Below are 15,870 nucleotides of genomic sequence, written 5' to 3'. Positions count from 1 at the left end.
AAACGTCAAGTTTTATAAAAATGCGTTGTAATACAATGTTTATCACCGCTGTTTGTGTTATTTTCTTAATCAAGCTACGATGGCCTAAGAACAAGAGTTCATACCAGATTCGTATTCTCGGTATTGGAATGGAACTAGCTTGCAATGGAGGCTAATGCGGGGGAATATATTAGAAAGTATTTGCATTTGAAAGGATTCCCCCGCATTAGCCTTCATCTCAAGCTAGTTCCAGTCCAATACCGAGAAAACGAATATGGTCTATTCAGTGCCTTCTGTTTTTTTGAGTAAGACGTACCACAGGCAATCCAGTGTACGCTTAATTGTCACTTGTGTAACACCAGACACTAAAATCTGTTTTGATTCAAAAAATGTTTCTCGTTCTTTTTGATTCGCCGCAGTTTAAACGTTTCGAGTGTATTAGGAGATGTGCTTATACTGCTGTGTACTGTCTCGCGATTGAAAAGTAAGCGCTTTCTTGCAAAGGTGAATTCCAATGTTTTTGTTGATTTTCAACCGTCTCGCTCGCCTCACGCACGCGCAGTTATTCAACCGGCACCAGACATTTTTGGATTATTGAAGAGCCTCCCGCGGTAACGGAAGGGTAACGCAGGCTCTGGGAACGAGATTGGAGGAGTCCTGTATACTATAGCACGAATCCGGATACGTTTGATATGAATCCGGATAAGTGCGGACAAGAAATATCTGCAACTTCTGAAAATACGTGTAATATTAATCCTTAATTTTACTCTTCCCCAACCTATGACCTATACAAATGTCCAGAAGAACGCACGCCCCCTCACTGGATGCTGTTGTTAATTTAAAAGTAGTCGACGGAATTAACTACACTGAAATCAATTACTAAAACCTGTGCGAACGATAACTGGAGTTGAAACAGTTTACCCCTCAAACTCATCAGTGAAGCAGAAATTACTATTTATTTTGTAATGTTGTACACTCATTTTTTATAAGAACGTCTAATGTTCGGCCTGAGGCTGAACGTACTAGAGTTTTTGCGATTTGAGCCAGAAAATTAACGTCCTTAACATACTGTGTACGGTATACCGTTTAGCATGAAAACTTTGCGGTAGTTTTATTTTGCGGATTGGCGATTTTTTGTGGTTTGCGGGAACGAATTTTTGCTGTTCATGACATTTCTGCACAGAACTAATTTTTGCCATTATCTTTTCAAGCAGCAGATTTTATTTTCAACTTTTATTGACATGTAAGGTATTTTGAGTCAAAGTTCGCCAAATTAGAGGTATCACTGTATGAATACCTTACAGCGCACAAGGTACTGAACAACAACAAAACAAAACAAAAAGCCTCCCCCTACCACACACAACAAAACACTGTTTCATTATACGATTTGGCGCTTTGCAGAGGCCCTAGCAAACGATATTCGTTCAGATGACCCATTCTTGCCAATTTAATCTGCTGAATTGCTAGCTCTACACCTGACATTTTCTGTCGTTTACACTATTGTTTTGGTTGCGATACAGACTATAGCTTACGTATCATGTAATCTCGAGTTGCTTTTTCCGATGCAAAATCATGTTAATGGTGTTGTTTGGGAATAGTTTATATCACCGATGTGGCACAACTATATGAAAACTGAGCGGAGTTCTTAATTTCACTGAGGAAACTTATTTTTTGCGGCGTTTTATTTTGCAGGTTTTTGTATCCTGCGGGAACTAACTTTTGTGGATCGGGGTCAATTCGCAAATTAAAGTGTGGAAAAATTAGAACCCACCAAATTTTCAGGCTACGCGGTTCTAAGTTTGACTACAAATAAGTAGAGTTCTTCCGTGTATCAGGTAATTTTTGATTCTATTACCTTTATTCATACTATGAAATGATATATGAAATAAATCATATATTGAACTGCGGACATGAAATCAAGTGAATATAAAATCCTCGCAATTATGAACGCAATTTTAGCAAATGCGTCGAGAAGCCTGGAAAATTCGGAACTTCAACGGTTTTTGAACCCGTGACCTCACGATCCCTGTGCGACGGTCTGCAGTTCAATATTCCATATAAGAATGCTCCGCAGTTTAATATATGATTCATTTCATCGTCGATTCTTTAATCACAGGAACATTAGAACTCACAAATGACCAGCTCCTAACATTAGTGGCTTCATAGCTCCGTTGGTTAGTGCGTCGCATCGGCATCGCGAGGATACGGGTTCATACCCCGTTGAAGTCCTAATCGTTTTCAGGCTTCTCAACGCAATTGCTAAAATTGCGGTCATAACTGGGAGGATAATAGCTTCACTTGATTTATTCATACTTCTTACAAAAACCAAAGAATGAGCAAAATAAAGACGTTCTTAACTGACTCTCCGCCTGATTATGTTCGTAGTAAGTTCTTAGAATTTAGTTTATTTCTGCCCGAACGTTCTTACGAAAAGGTTCTTATGAAAAAAGAGTGTATAAACCACGAATCTGCAGTAGTATAAAATAAAAATGAAAATTATTATTTGTTATTACTCACAAACACATTCATAGTCATTTTCGTTGTAGAGAGGCCGGCATGCTGCGTCTGAATGTTTGCAAGGAAAACTTTCACATGGGCTCTGAAATTAATTCCATGATAATAAAATCAATTAAATAAGAAATGACATTGTACACAGTTCAGTGCAATTTCTTGGATCGTAGAGATCGTGCACTTTTACGAACTACCGCCATCGGTAGATCTACCAAAAGTCACTGAATAGGAATGTTGGCATCAGCAACCGCGACACCTGATTGGCACATTACACAAGCATCTCAAAGTGCTTTGACATAAACTGTATTTAAAACTAGCGGCAATGATGCCAAGTTTTGATAAATATGGCATTCTTAAAAGAAGATGTTTGAAATACCGTTACTATGGAAATATAGGCATATGGTATAGAAGACCCAAACACCAGCTTAGCCTTTGAATGGAGACGGTCGTAAGTACGTGGCTTATTGTGCGAACTAGGGTTTTACGGAGGAAATGAAGTTTAAATCAGCACTTCGAGGAGTCTTACTAAGACGTAGCGAGTACTAGGACGAGTGGCGAATCCCGGATAAAAAGTTTAACAACCCTAGTAATATCATACGTGTTAAGCCTCTACGGTGCCAAATGGAATCAGTGAAATATGACTGTCAGTTGCCAGATATCGCTAAGAGGGTTGAGGATTCTTTGAAGGTGGAAGATTAAGAAAAGCAATTTTTTCTTAAGGTGGAACAGATCATCCTTGGTGTCCTCAAATCCTCTCAGTGGCTACTATGGCAGACACCATCGTTTGCTTTCAGGAAATTAATATCAAAGAAAGTCGCCGTGGAGAGATCACACTCTTACATACAATTTCGAATTACATTGGGACCCATGCAGGCCTCAACCACAAAAGTGACGCCAACAGTGAGCAAAAGGTCTGGGATATCACGAACTTATCTTGTAGAACAGATGCCGCAACACTCTGTCACGATGAAATTGTACATCGGGTAGTCTGGCTAAAACGTTTAGAAGTCTCAAGAAAGCGGTTACCATGAAAGAGTACTTAATGAATCGGGCATTTTATGTCTTGAGTGTGGACCCAAGATTCTTAACAAAAGTAAGGCGAGGGCGAAGCTCACATCAGTCCGAAATGGGATAAAATGGTAGACGAGGGGAAGCCGGCAAGTGTGGACTAGACTGAAGCGTGAAGTTCCCAATTTTACCGGGTGACGAAACAACGCCGCCGATGATTCCTAGATTCTTGTGCTTTTGGAAAGTACAGCTAAGGCGAAGGGTGCAGTTGGCTATATATCACCGTTTTTCCCATGAAATTAATGACAACGTAGATGTGGTTTTGGTCGCAGCGAGTATCCATGCACTCCATGTAAACCATAAAAAAATGAGTGCTGGACGCACTAGGAATGGCCACCAACATTCTTGGAGAGTGTGGGACACGAGTTTTGGACCGACTTCATCGTATGCGTATAAAATAATCACAATGAATCCTTGACTTTCTGCAGGAGAAGGAAGAATCTCTTGTTCAGAGAGGCATCGCTGTAATAATTGTATTGAATCACGCACTGTATAGAGCTCTTCTAACTAGCGCAGTTCTAGAATGTTATAGATATTAGCAATTTTTGCTATCTTTAAATTCGAAGAAAAATAAAGTCATTGTATTGAATTGGATTATATAATGTCAAGACCTAGAGCGGTTCTAGAATTAAGGGTAATATTGCCCGTTTTCACCGTGACAACATCATGAAAACCATTCAACAAATAAAGTCAAGAATCAAAGAGATACAAGAAGATGAATATTTAAACAGTCTCGCAAAGGTTAAAGTCTGTGCGATGTTTCGTACGGGAGATATTCGAAGAAATGTTTTACTCAAATTCTTTGTATGGAGACGCCATGTTTGTGTCCCTCTAAGGGGCGCAAATATGGCGGCCGGAAGCAAACAAAAACACATGTCATCGAGTTTTGATATTAAAAGCTAGCTGGTAGTCGTCTTCTGAGGGCTCATAAACATCTATATGAGTACCTATTCTCATACAAGGACTGTCCAGATTGCAAAATCTCAGCGGATAAGTCACTTTTTTAACCTAGGTGATAGCATTGTCGGGCGCAATTGTAATATCGTGTCACGCAAAAGCTTAGAAAATAAACCTTGTTTTAACCCTATCGAACTGAAAATTTGTGAAAAGATAAGTCTTCAGCTGTTCTGATAACTAAACTAAAATCTCAAAAGGATTGATAATTCCTTTTTTTTTTATTTTGATGACGTCTCTTCTAACTAGAGCAATTCTAAAAAGCTATAGAGCTTTCTAATGTCAAGACCTGTACCTTTATGAAAAATATTCACATTATGCAAATACAAGGTAAGGTACAAAGAAAATAGTTCATTGTATTGAGATGGTTATGAAACTAGACAAGTCTTTTTGATTTGATTTTGAATTTGACCCCTGAAAGACACGACGATCATCCCCGCCCGTTGCCAACAGGAGTCAAGTATCCACTGCTTGTCTTAGCTCTCTTTCCCCATCGCAGAGGTTATTACGATTGTCGCTTCTAATAACCTTTGGCTTTCCTCTTCTACTAATGAATCTGCGCAATGCATTAATGAACGACTCTGTCTCAAGAGACTTAGCTACTTCAATATGGGTGGCTCGAACACTAAGACATGAGAACAGACATCTGTAGTGCTTCACACTAGCTTCACAAACAGCGGCCCAAAGTAGTCGATACCGACGTAGGAGAATGACGGGTCCCAAGAGTTAACCTTTCTTTGTGTAAATCTGCCATAATTTGTTGTCCACGGAGAGAGTTCTGCTTACGCCATGTCAAACAAACACATGAGTACTTCACGAACGGCAGCTAGTCCCTTGATCCAGTACTTCTTTCGTAAACTTGTCAGCATGTATGTTCTTGACCTACATTGTAGGTGTCCCACGGATTGGTGTGGCATAATCAGCAACCTGCAAACGTGATGATTGTGAGGCAGCAGCAGCTGATGCTTTGACTGATAATTCAACGAGGCATTCACAAGTCTTCCATCAACCCTTCACGCTTGTTCTTTATGAAGCATTGGCCGTAGTTTTTAGATGGAACCAGACGAGCCAGAAGTCCTCAGGGCACGCTTCTCTTGAGTTTTGGAATTTGAAGCTTGAAGTGCACCAAACATTTCCAGGAAAGACAATCTCTGGAGGTATTTCACGATGTAAAGTTCTGCGAACCTCAACACCTCTAGTGAAAGCTTGCCTTGTGGCATTGCGTCATCTGGCGGTTAACTCGTTCTTCGGATGTACTCTCTAAAACGTAAAAACTAGGCCACGCCCCTCTTAAGCTCGTACCATGACGAATGGCGCCGAATCATCAAATGTAAATTACTTTCCTCAGACACCATGGATGTCTGATTTGTTTGACCTTGACTCTTTATCTTTGGATCCTGGTCAGGAATACTTAGTAAAGGGTTTAAAGGAACTGGCCAAGACTCTTCTTGTTTCCAAAGAAAGTCAGGACACTTGAACCACCGATCCTGAAGAAGAAACTCTTCCGGAGTTAAACCGCTACGGGCATCATCTGCCGGGTTCCTTGCTGACTAAACGAAATTCCACTCCGATGGCTTTGAGCCATCGTGGATCACTGCCAGGCGATTTGCAAGAAACGTATGAAAACGTTTGTCCTCGTTCTTGATGTATTGTAAAACAGCTGTAGAGTCTGACCAAAACACTGATTTGTCAATCTTCATCTCCAGTTCTACTCTTAATGTTCGGTCCAGCTTCACGGCAACTACTGCCGCTGATAGCTCCAAGGTGGGAATGGTCACTGGCTTGACGTTAGCCAGACGGGACTTTCCAACGAGGAAACTGCATTGGACTGCATCCTTTCTTCATTATTAAATCTTGCGTACGAGACTGCACCATACGTGACGCATCTGCAAAGTGATGAAGCTCCTTGACGTCTGCGATACCAAAGTAAGATGGTTTCAAACATCGCGCGAAAGAGATCTGGGATAACATGGGTAACTCTAAAAGCCACTTTTTCCAGCGTACAGCTTCTTCTTCTTTAATCTCTTCATCCCAACTAGGCCCTTGCTTGCAAAGATCTTGAATTAGTTTCTTGGCCGAAAGAAACATTGGCGAAATGATACCGATGGGATAATAAATGGAGCTGGTCACTGGTTAAATCCCTCGACGTGTGTAGGGCCTATCCGTTGATAGCAAGTTAAAGATAAAGATATCTGTCTCCATGCTCCAATGAACTCCGAGACTTCTCTCAATGGGAAGCTCATCAGCATTCAAATCAAGATCCAAGATTGAAGGGGCTCTATCGGCCTTTGGAATGGTTTCTAGGACATCCTTAGAGTTACACGACCACCTGGTCAATGTAAATCCGGCTGGTCATTTTTTCGCTATGAAAAGAGCAACAAAAGAGCGAGCCGTGAAGCGACGAAAAAAACCTCTGGTACAGGCTGTTAACCCTTCTGAACATGCCGCCCCAATCACGTTGCTCTTTCCACTTCCAGAGTCAATTTTGACCCGGGAGATTTCATTGGTCGATCGGCAAACGGTTTTTTTAAAAATAAGGTTTCCCATTGGTTAAGTCGAGGGGCACGATCAAACAGGTTTTTCACTTATGTAATACAAGAAGACTATGAACGTGACAATAGCGATTGTGACACAATAATCGCAAATTCATGGTTGGCAGATTGAGGTTAATTTGTCTCTTTGACGCTGGATGAATGTTTGCTGTTGGGTGGCCTTAAAGGGGGCGTAATCGTAATCGCTTTGATTTTAGGAATTTGGCGAAGGTGTGATCCGCAGCTTCTGACATCTTTACACCTCAATGCCTCGAGTCATATTGAAACAGCTCCTCGGTGTCCACGTAAAGTTCTTTAAATTTTTTCAGTTCTAATCCCAGGACTTGAATGCATTTTTGTATTTCTCCAATTCACGTTTGTATTTGTAACAAATAATAGTTGCGTGGAACGCTTCGACGGTCTATTCACTCGACCGTGAGAATTTCCCAGTAGAGTGACCGGTAAACATTGCAAAAATCACGTGGATAAAACCGGTTTGCCCAAGTTTCTAAAATAAGCTCTTGCTCTGTAGGTCAATCAAAATAAATTGGTTTGCATGGAAGTGAGTTTTTTAACGGCCTGCACCATAGGTTTTTCTCGTCTGAAGGGTTTGCTGGATACTGTCTGCGACCTAAAGCCACTTCCTTTTCAGGTGAGGGGGGAGCCTGTCTACTATTCTTATCAGATTATCGGCGCTGTTGATCTCGTCCAAGTACCCGATTGATTCTAATGCGTTCTGGCATATCCTTAGCTGGCCAATAGCCCTCGTTGGTCATAAAGATTCACGGGTGAACCATGAGATATTTGGTTTAAGTGGTTTAGGGTTAGATGGATGCCCAAAACGGTCTTGCAGGAGGGCTCGTGCAGTCTGGTATCCAAATGCAGGATCCTTGGAAACACAGATCTTGATAGCATTTCTAGCTGCTCCGGATCCCGTTCAGTATTGAAGAAGAAATGACAACTTCTCACTCTCATCGGACGCATTTTTCTCGATATTGCTCTCGAAGGAGCGAATAAATTTCCAAAACTCAAGCGGGTTTCCATCAAACTTGCTCAGTTCCGGTTTAGGTAAGGCAAACCCTTGCCCAATCGTTGACGCCACTGATTGAAACGTTAAATTTTGCTGCTGGAGTTGTATCATTTGCTGTTGCTGCTGCCTTAACTGCTGAAACCTTGCCTCAGGTGGAGGAACCTCATTGCACGATCTTATTGGTGGAGCCTCACTGCGATTCGGTACTCACGTCCACACATGCGCGCATATCAGTCAATTCAGGGATTTCGATTACGGATAGCTTTTCTAAAAGTAACGGATTTGATAATGAAGGTGCCCGATTGCAAATGCCCTGGGAGCAAAACCTCAAAAGAGGTCTGAAACTCTTAGAAACGCTTTTTGCATTCTCGAAATTGGAGGGGGATAAAAGAAAAAACTAAGCTTATTGTGTGAATGAAGTGCATCAGATCGAATATTCCGTTTATTATAGCGGAGCTCCACGCCCGCGGATCACCATAGGTGAGAAAATATGGTTACCCATCGATGCGAGAAATTTGGGTTTTATAGCCATGACCTTATCGACCGTCCAACCGTACGTACGTCCGTCCACCCCTCCATGTATACCAATGTGACCAGTATCATGCTAGTTTAGTGCATACATCTTTGGATATGGTCATCACTTCTTTCCATCCCTCAAACTGACATTTCCCTTTTTATTCAACTTATACGACGTACAGTCTACTTTAGACTTCAAATCTATTTCAACGAAACAAAGATTTTAAACAAGCTGAGAAAATTCACAATATGCGAGGCAAAGAGTTGAATCCGGATCGATGGCTTTACCTTGAAGTTTCCGATATCCACTAGACTAACGAGGCAACCTCCCGGAAAATCGAATTTTTTAGAGTAATGAAATTGTAGTATCCAGCAAAACAATTGAAAGTTAACCGTCTTCAACGGGGTTTTTAGACCTAAATACTGTACATCAGCGCGGCATAGCTTAGAAACGCTATTTCTTGTTGAACTAAAGCTGTAATTCTGCCTGTTTTCATTCTTTTTAGAGCGGTAAGCTTGTCAATATTAACATGGGATATTGCGTCGTGTAATTGTTACGAAATATCCAATGTCAGTTTGAGAGATGGAAATTAGTGTTGACCTTTGGATATCCATGTTTTGATCGATTGACACTTCAAGGTATCCGCTGACTACTATCACGTGACCATATCGCGGGCTCAAGCCTAGAGCTCACCGTGGTCAGCTTTTTTAAAGTTGACCGCTGGCCAGATAACGAGTGTTTGATTGGATTGCAGGCTCAACCCAGGTTGACTCACCCAAACAAAAGTGAGGCTTCATTTTCCGCGCGCTTTCTGTGGCTCGACGGCGGCTACACGGCCATACTACGTCAACTATATTTCTTACACAATCAACCCTTTTCGTGTTCAGGTGGAAAACGGTTTGAAAAATGTTCTCTTTCTGCATATTTCGCTGGTTTCAATCCAGTTTGACACACCATGATAGCTGTGGTCCACACTGGCGGCTACGCAGTTATTCAAGTCAAGCATCAGAGGGATATTAACTTAAAGCTGAGTGTTTATTTTTAATTTGCTTAGAGCTGCTTTTTTCCCTTATAAGGTTACAGGATGGCTGGAGGGCCTATGACTAGAAAAGAAACAAAAGGAGAGCGAAAGAGAACGACAATGACAAGTCAGAATACCAGTAATAGCTTATACTAAGTGGAAGAAGTTACTCCACAAATGATTTCCTTCGGCACTAAACCATTTGTTATTTTCAAAAAGTAGTTTCATTGGTTTTTCCTTTGTTCAGGAATGAAAATCGATTTTTTATTGTCAGCTCGAAGTAAATAACAATCATCTGTACTCTTTTGGACATAAAGAAAAAGTTGATTTGTTTGTTTGTTTTCCTCTAAAATGCGAGCGAACAAGTGCTTCTTAATCCGTTTGCCCAACTGGTATTCGATGTGCCTCGACAGTGACAAGATAATTTTTTTCCTTATGTTATAAATACCTAATCGCAATAAGTTTTCGTAAAATTAGGGGGTAATTATTTGACTAGCTTGTGTTTTCAAAAATTTGTTTATAGCACCTAAACGTTATTTAAGTGTTGGAGAGGATCTTGTTTGAATTCTTGAGGCGTGTTTAAATGAAATACATCAAAATGTGAATAATCTTGTTTTCAGAGATAAAGTGGAGTAAAGTACATCAGTAAAACTATTCTTTGACCTTGAACTGACAAAGTTGTTTTTATAGCTTCTAATTTTAGCATGATTCTTATTCGCTGTCTACTGACAGTTGACTCTGAAATGGCTTTTTTCCTTTTCCAATCGGTCGCTGAGGGTGTGCTTGTTTTCTTTTAAAACTCATTCGATTCAAGAAACAAATATTACTAAACTAGTGAATTCCAAAGTAAATTTCACTCGAAAAACCGATATCGTACTTACCGCTTTGTGATTCATGCGATATCGGTTTTAAGCCTAAAATGTACCGTGGAATTCACTAACGCGGACAATTCGAAACCTTTTATTTTCACCAACCCTACAGGCAGTAAGAATAAATAACCAGGGAGCTCCCTTTTAGGCTTAGCTAAATCTATATATCATACTCAATAAAACATCGCGTTTCTGATTGCTGAATGACTAATGACAATGACTAGAGTGCAAAAAGAGGTTTTGAGTGTAATACGGAAGTTACTATGCATGAGATGTTAATTTAGACATCTGAAAACTTGAAGTCGGAAACCAGAATCCTTAGTCGTGACAGAACTAAGAGAGAAATGTTAAAGAACTAAACAAATAACTGGTAGCTAGAAACGGAGTAACACGGAAAATCTGCTAACTGCGTTTCATTATCATGGATTTCCACCTCGGCTGACATCATAATTTCGTTCATATTGTTCAAATGACCTCCAGAGCTTGGATGGTTGTAGTCTGGCTCTCCGAGCCTAGCCTGGCAGGATATACTAAGGGCTGATAATCATCCCTTTCACATAAGAGAGAAATCAATTCAGAAACAATAAGCAGAATGTGGATACCATTTCAAGAAAACACAGCGGTCTTAGGTCTTAAATCCTGGTACGACCACCGCGTTCGCTAGGCAAACTCAACAGTACGTCCCCGGGCCAACCAGAACACTAGATGCATAGTAAATACACAATGCAGTTCTGAGGCAAAATCCCCATAAGGACGTCAGAGGGTAAAAAAAGAAGGAGATGTCACACGATTACGACCCATCGGCCGATTGTAGCTACAGAGGTCTAAGATCCCACACGATGAAAAGGAAATTAAGCCCTACTCCTTTCCGCTGACCAAATTGCTAGATTTCAAGATTAAGCAGTACAGTAAACACTCGCATATAAGAACACTGATTTCAGGTTTCAGGCTGACCGTGATCTTATTTAAGGGGTGCTTAGTAAGAAATCAGTCTGAAAGTGTTCTTAAAATGTTCTTACAATTGGTTTCACAAATACTTCAAATTGTACATTATTGGAGGTTTAACATACAAGCCTCTTTTAAAATAGATTTTAAGTTTGTAATGGTCCTGAACACCATATTACTTTGATCACTGTACTGTACTTTTTCCTTATTCTAATATCCTTTCCCTTTATATTAAGAACTTGTTTTATTGATATGGTTCTTCATTGGTCAAATTTCAGCCTGATGTTCTTAATCCACTTGTTCGTATATGCGGGTGTTTCCTGTACTTCACGACGCAGAGATAAGCCATACGGGATGGCTCAAGTTTTTGCAGCAACCTTGTCCTAACAGCTAAGGTGTGGAATGACAGTAACCTATTAAAGTAGATTAGATTGTAATTAACAGGTTGTGTTTTTGAAATGGTAAAAAAGGAAAAAATGTCACTGAATAGCACATTGAAATGTTACATTGAAGGCTTTTTAAGAATCCAATTTAGGACAAGACCATCTTCAGTACTGTTGTAGTATAGGAATCGTTATAAGTTGATGCAAAGTTTATCTGACTTCGCTTCTAAAATTAAGAGTTGGGGAAGAGTGAGGTTGTGTGTGAGTGAACGAGAGTTTTCTTTGCGCTAATTTTGTGTATTAGTAGATTATTTTGGGTTTGTGTTCTTGAAATGGCCAACAACAACAGCAGCAAAAGCTATCCTGGGAGTCTGAGATATGTCCAGAAATGCACGCAACAACAAAAATTGCGAAAAAGAGAAAATTTTGGCGAATTTGGCAAATATGGCGAAAATAAGAATTTTACCACAATCGCCAACAAGGGAAAGCACAAAGCAATGAAGGGGGCTCATAGAAGTTGGCGAGTGTGGCGAACTTGGCCAGTATGGCGAAAATGACAAATTTGCCACAATCGCCAATGAGGCAAAGCACAAAACAATTGGGGGTGGGGGTATACAAGTTAGCGAATGTGGCGAATTTGGCACATATGGCGAAAATGACAATTCTGCCACATTTCGCCTACAAGGCAAAGAACAAAGCAATGAAGGGGGCCCATACAAGTTGGAGAATGTGGAGAATTTGGCAAATATGGGGAAACTGACAATTTTGCCACATTTGTCAACAAGGCAAAGCACAAAGCAATGAGGGAGCCCATACAAGTTGGCGAATGTGGCAGATTTGACTAGTATGGCGAAAATGACAATTTTGCCACAATCGCCAATGAGGCAGAGCGCAACTAAGAAATGAGAGGGCCCATACAAGTTGGCGAATGTGACAAATTTGGCAAATATGGCAAAAATGACAATTTCGCCACAATCGGCAATAAGGCAAAGCACAACTAAGCAATGAGGGGGCCCATACAAGCTGGCGAGTGTGGCGAACAAAAATGAATGCAAGAAGAGTTCGATCTCCAGTGCCGTTTAGACGTTTGACCTCAAATTAGAAACGTTCATTTCTGGCGTTTTAATGATTTGAGAGAATTTACCAACCAGCATGAAGAACAAGGAAGAGGGGAACTAATTTGGCAAAATATAGGGAAATATGGCAACGGGAAGTAGCTCCAAATAACAAAGTTATGGCAAGGTTGTCATTTAGTTACTGAGGAGGAACAATTTACTGACATATACATGTATAACTGTCTCGTATTCTGACAATTCATGTAAGAATGACTTCACGAACGGGTACTAAGAGTTTCAGAGCAATTATGTGGAGCTTACCAATGTCAGCTTGCAAGGAATTAGATTCAATGAGCCACACACAAAATATGTCCTTGTCGTATGATCCATTACTTGAAAGTAAGCTTTGCGTGAAGATGCATGCCGTGCTTGTGAATCTTATAGTAGCTTTTCACGAATAATGCCATCAACGTTTTAAGTGAGTCGAAATTGGAGTCCTTTTACCATAACTGTAGAGGAATGTCGACACCAAGTAGAACAGAAGTTGCAAAATTAATTTTCTCTACAAGGCGATACACATTTCCCGAATTATAACCACCGGAAAAACAAAATGGTCTTTATATATGGCAAACAATCTTCGAGAGATTTACATAGTACAGTATTAGTGTCACAGGGATAGTCTTTGTATCGCCAGCTTTTCGAGCCATCGGGCCTCCAGTGCTTCGCCTCCTTTTTGGAGTGCATTCCTCCAGCCTGTCCTGTCCTCAGCAAGTTCTTCCCATCTTTCAGTGTCTATGTCCAGGGCCACCAAAACACGTTTTGCCACGTCTTTGAAGCGCAGCATAGGGCGACCTCTGGGTCTCAATCCCGTGCACAACTCAGTGTGGAGAATGTCTTTGGCAAGACGACCATCGGGCATCCTACGCAAATGCCCCAGCAAGCGCATCCTTCGAATCTTCAGAGTTTGGAACAGTGAGCGGCTACCAGCACGCGATAATACCTCTTCATTTGTGATTGTACCCCACCAGTTTATTCCCATGATGCCCCGTAGGCAACGGAGATGGAAGGCATTCAGCTTCTTTTCGTGGTGGGCATATGTGGTCCAGGTTTCGGCTCTGTAAGGCAGAGTGCTCAAGATGCAGCATTCATAGATGCGGCACTTTGTGCCATCTTATGAAATTGACTCATACCTCGTATTATACCACTGTAGTGTAACTACTAACTGAGCCCCAAGTATTATCGTTCGTTGACGTAGTTACTCGTCACCTGATTCGGCTTGCCAAAGGGACTCATCGTGGAGTACAATTTCTTCTTCATAGCATTTATAGAAATGGCAACAAATGAAATAAGGCGTGATAGTATGGACAATCAAAATTGGAAACTAGTGTAAAAAACTCAATTTGAAGGTGTGAATCTAATGATCAGAACGCACGCAAACGAGACATTAAAAATCGCAACTTAGTTTTTACACATTCCGAAAAGTTTAGTCATCGAATGTAAGTGTACGTTCGGCAACACTACTTAAAGCTACTTTATGCAGAATACCCTGCTATTTTGAAGCTGCACTTCTGAAGAAGCTGGATACGCGGATAGGCGGTCGAAGATACCACCCCTCCCCGTGTAAACTCATAAGTATATGGTGAAATGGATACGCGGATACGCAGTCGAAAATACCACCCCTCTCCAAGTAAACTTCTATGTATACTGCAGTGATTTCTTTTTCACGCGATCTCGTGAAAAATCTAGTTAACCGAACGGCAAAATGAAAGCTAAAATTTTACGAGAGTTCTTAGGCCTAATCACTGAAGCGAGCGCTTAGATCTAATCAGTAAACAAGTGCTTTCTTCTTCACACGATCTCGTACAAAGTGTAGTTAACCGAAACCGTAAAATGAAAGCTAACATTTTCGAGAGCGCATAGGAATCACTGAAATGAGCGCTTAGTCTTAATCAAGAATCGAGTGCTATTTCGTGTAGTTAACCGAACCGTAAAGTGAAAGTTGATCGGCCTGTAAAATGACTCGATCATCGCGCTATAAGAACGAGAGATACATATCAACAAGGAGATTGATACATCATTGTTTTTCACTCGGTCATCGTGCTTTCTGAACGAGAAATACATATACATCAGTGTCCTTCGCTCTTTTTGTTTGACGCCTCAGAAGGGAGAAATACTGGGAACCAGGACGACGAGAGCGTATCCGCCTATCCACTAAGCTCGGTGTTTCGACTGCGTATCTGCGTATCCGCATATCCACCCAATTTAGGGTAAAGCTTCAAGGTGGCAGGATATTCTGCAGTTAAGTCGTTAATTTCACCGATAGGCTTTTTCTTCTCTTGTAATTTATTCACACAATTTTGGATTTTCACTCAACTTTTCTTTTAAAAAACTATATCTGTATGAAAGGTGGAGAAGCGGAAGCCGCCTGTGTGTTAGGTGAGAGGGAAAACAAAGCTCAAAAGCCTTTTCAAATCCTCATGTCAGTTAACAGCCGCACCGGAAAATAACTGGGTGAAACACGAAAATAAACAGGTCTGAAGGAAGCGTGCTTGACTTTCAACAAATGAGCCCCCAAGTCAGCAAGAATTTGTGACGCTGATGAATAATAAAGCAGTTTCTATTTCCAAAACCATGGTATTACCTGGTGATAAGTAATCTCGTCTAGGAGAGTGAATTTTTGACTTTGCAGAAACAACGGTCAACCTTGGCCTCAACAGTTGGACAATTGTGATCTTTAAACTGGTACCCCTGACTGCAGTTTACTTAGGCTCTCTCAAAACGTTATCTCTCTCTTCTAAACTTGAAACATTCACATAGACACTTCTCTGAGCTTGGGTGAGCATTGGCAATTTTGTCAATTTCGCCAAAATCGCCAATGCTCACCCAAGTTGTGTCAATGGATGAACCACTAATTTGACGAAATTGGCAAAATATTGCCAAAATTGCCGATTTTGACAATGTCGCCAAAAATGCTCACACAAGTGGTGTCAATACCAATGGATGAACT

At 40.8% G+C, this 15,870-nt stretch overlaps 1 protein-coding gene across 1 annotated transcript in view; it reads right to left on the bottom strand.

Moving 5' to 3' along the window:
- LOC137997586 (uncharacterized) overlaps positions 1-15,870 on the bottom strand; it is a 71,098-nt gene that overhangs the window by 11,977 nt on the left and 43,251 nt on the right. The window contains exon 4 of the mRNA XM_068843663.1: positions 2,497-2,578. Within this exon, the coding sequence (XP_068699764.1) occupies positions 2,497-2,578 (82 nt within the window). The remainder of the gene's footprint in view (positions 1-2,496; positions 2,579-15,870) is intronic.

This window comes from Montipora foliosa, chromosome 3 (assembly GCF_036669935.1).
Source record: "Montipora foliosa isolate CH-2021 chromosome 3, ASM3666993v2, whole genome shotgun sequence".
NCBI lineage: Eukaryota > Metazoa > Cnidaria > Anthozoa > Scleractinia > Acroporidae > Montipora > Montipora foliosa.
Note: the sequence above shows the minus strand (reverse complement) of the source record. Positions and strands in the feature narration are given on the sequence as shown.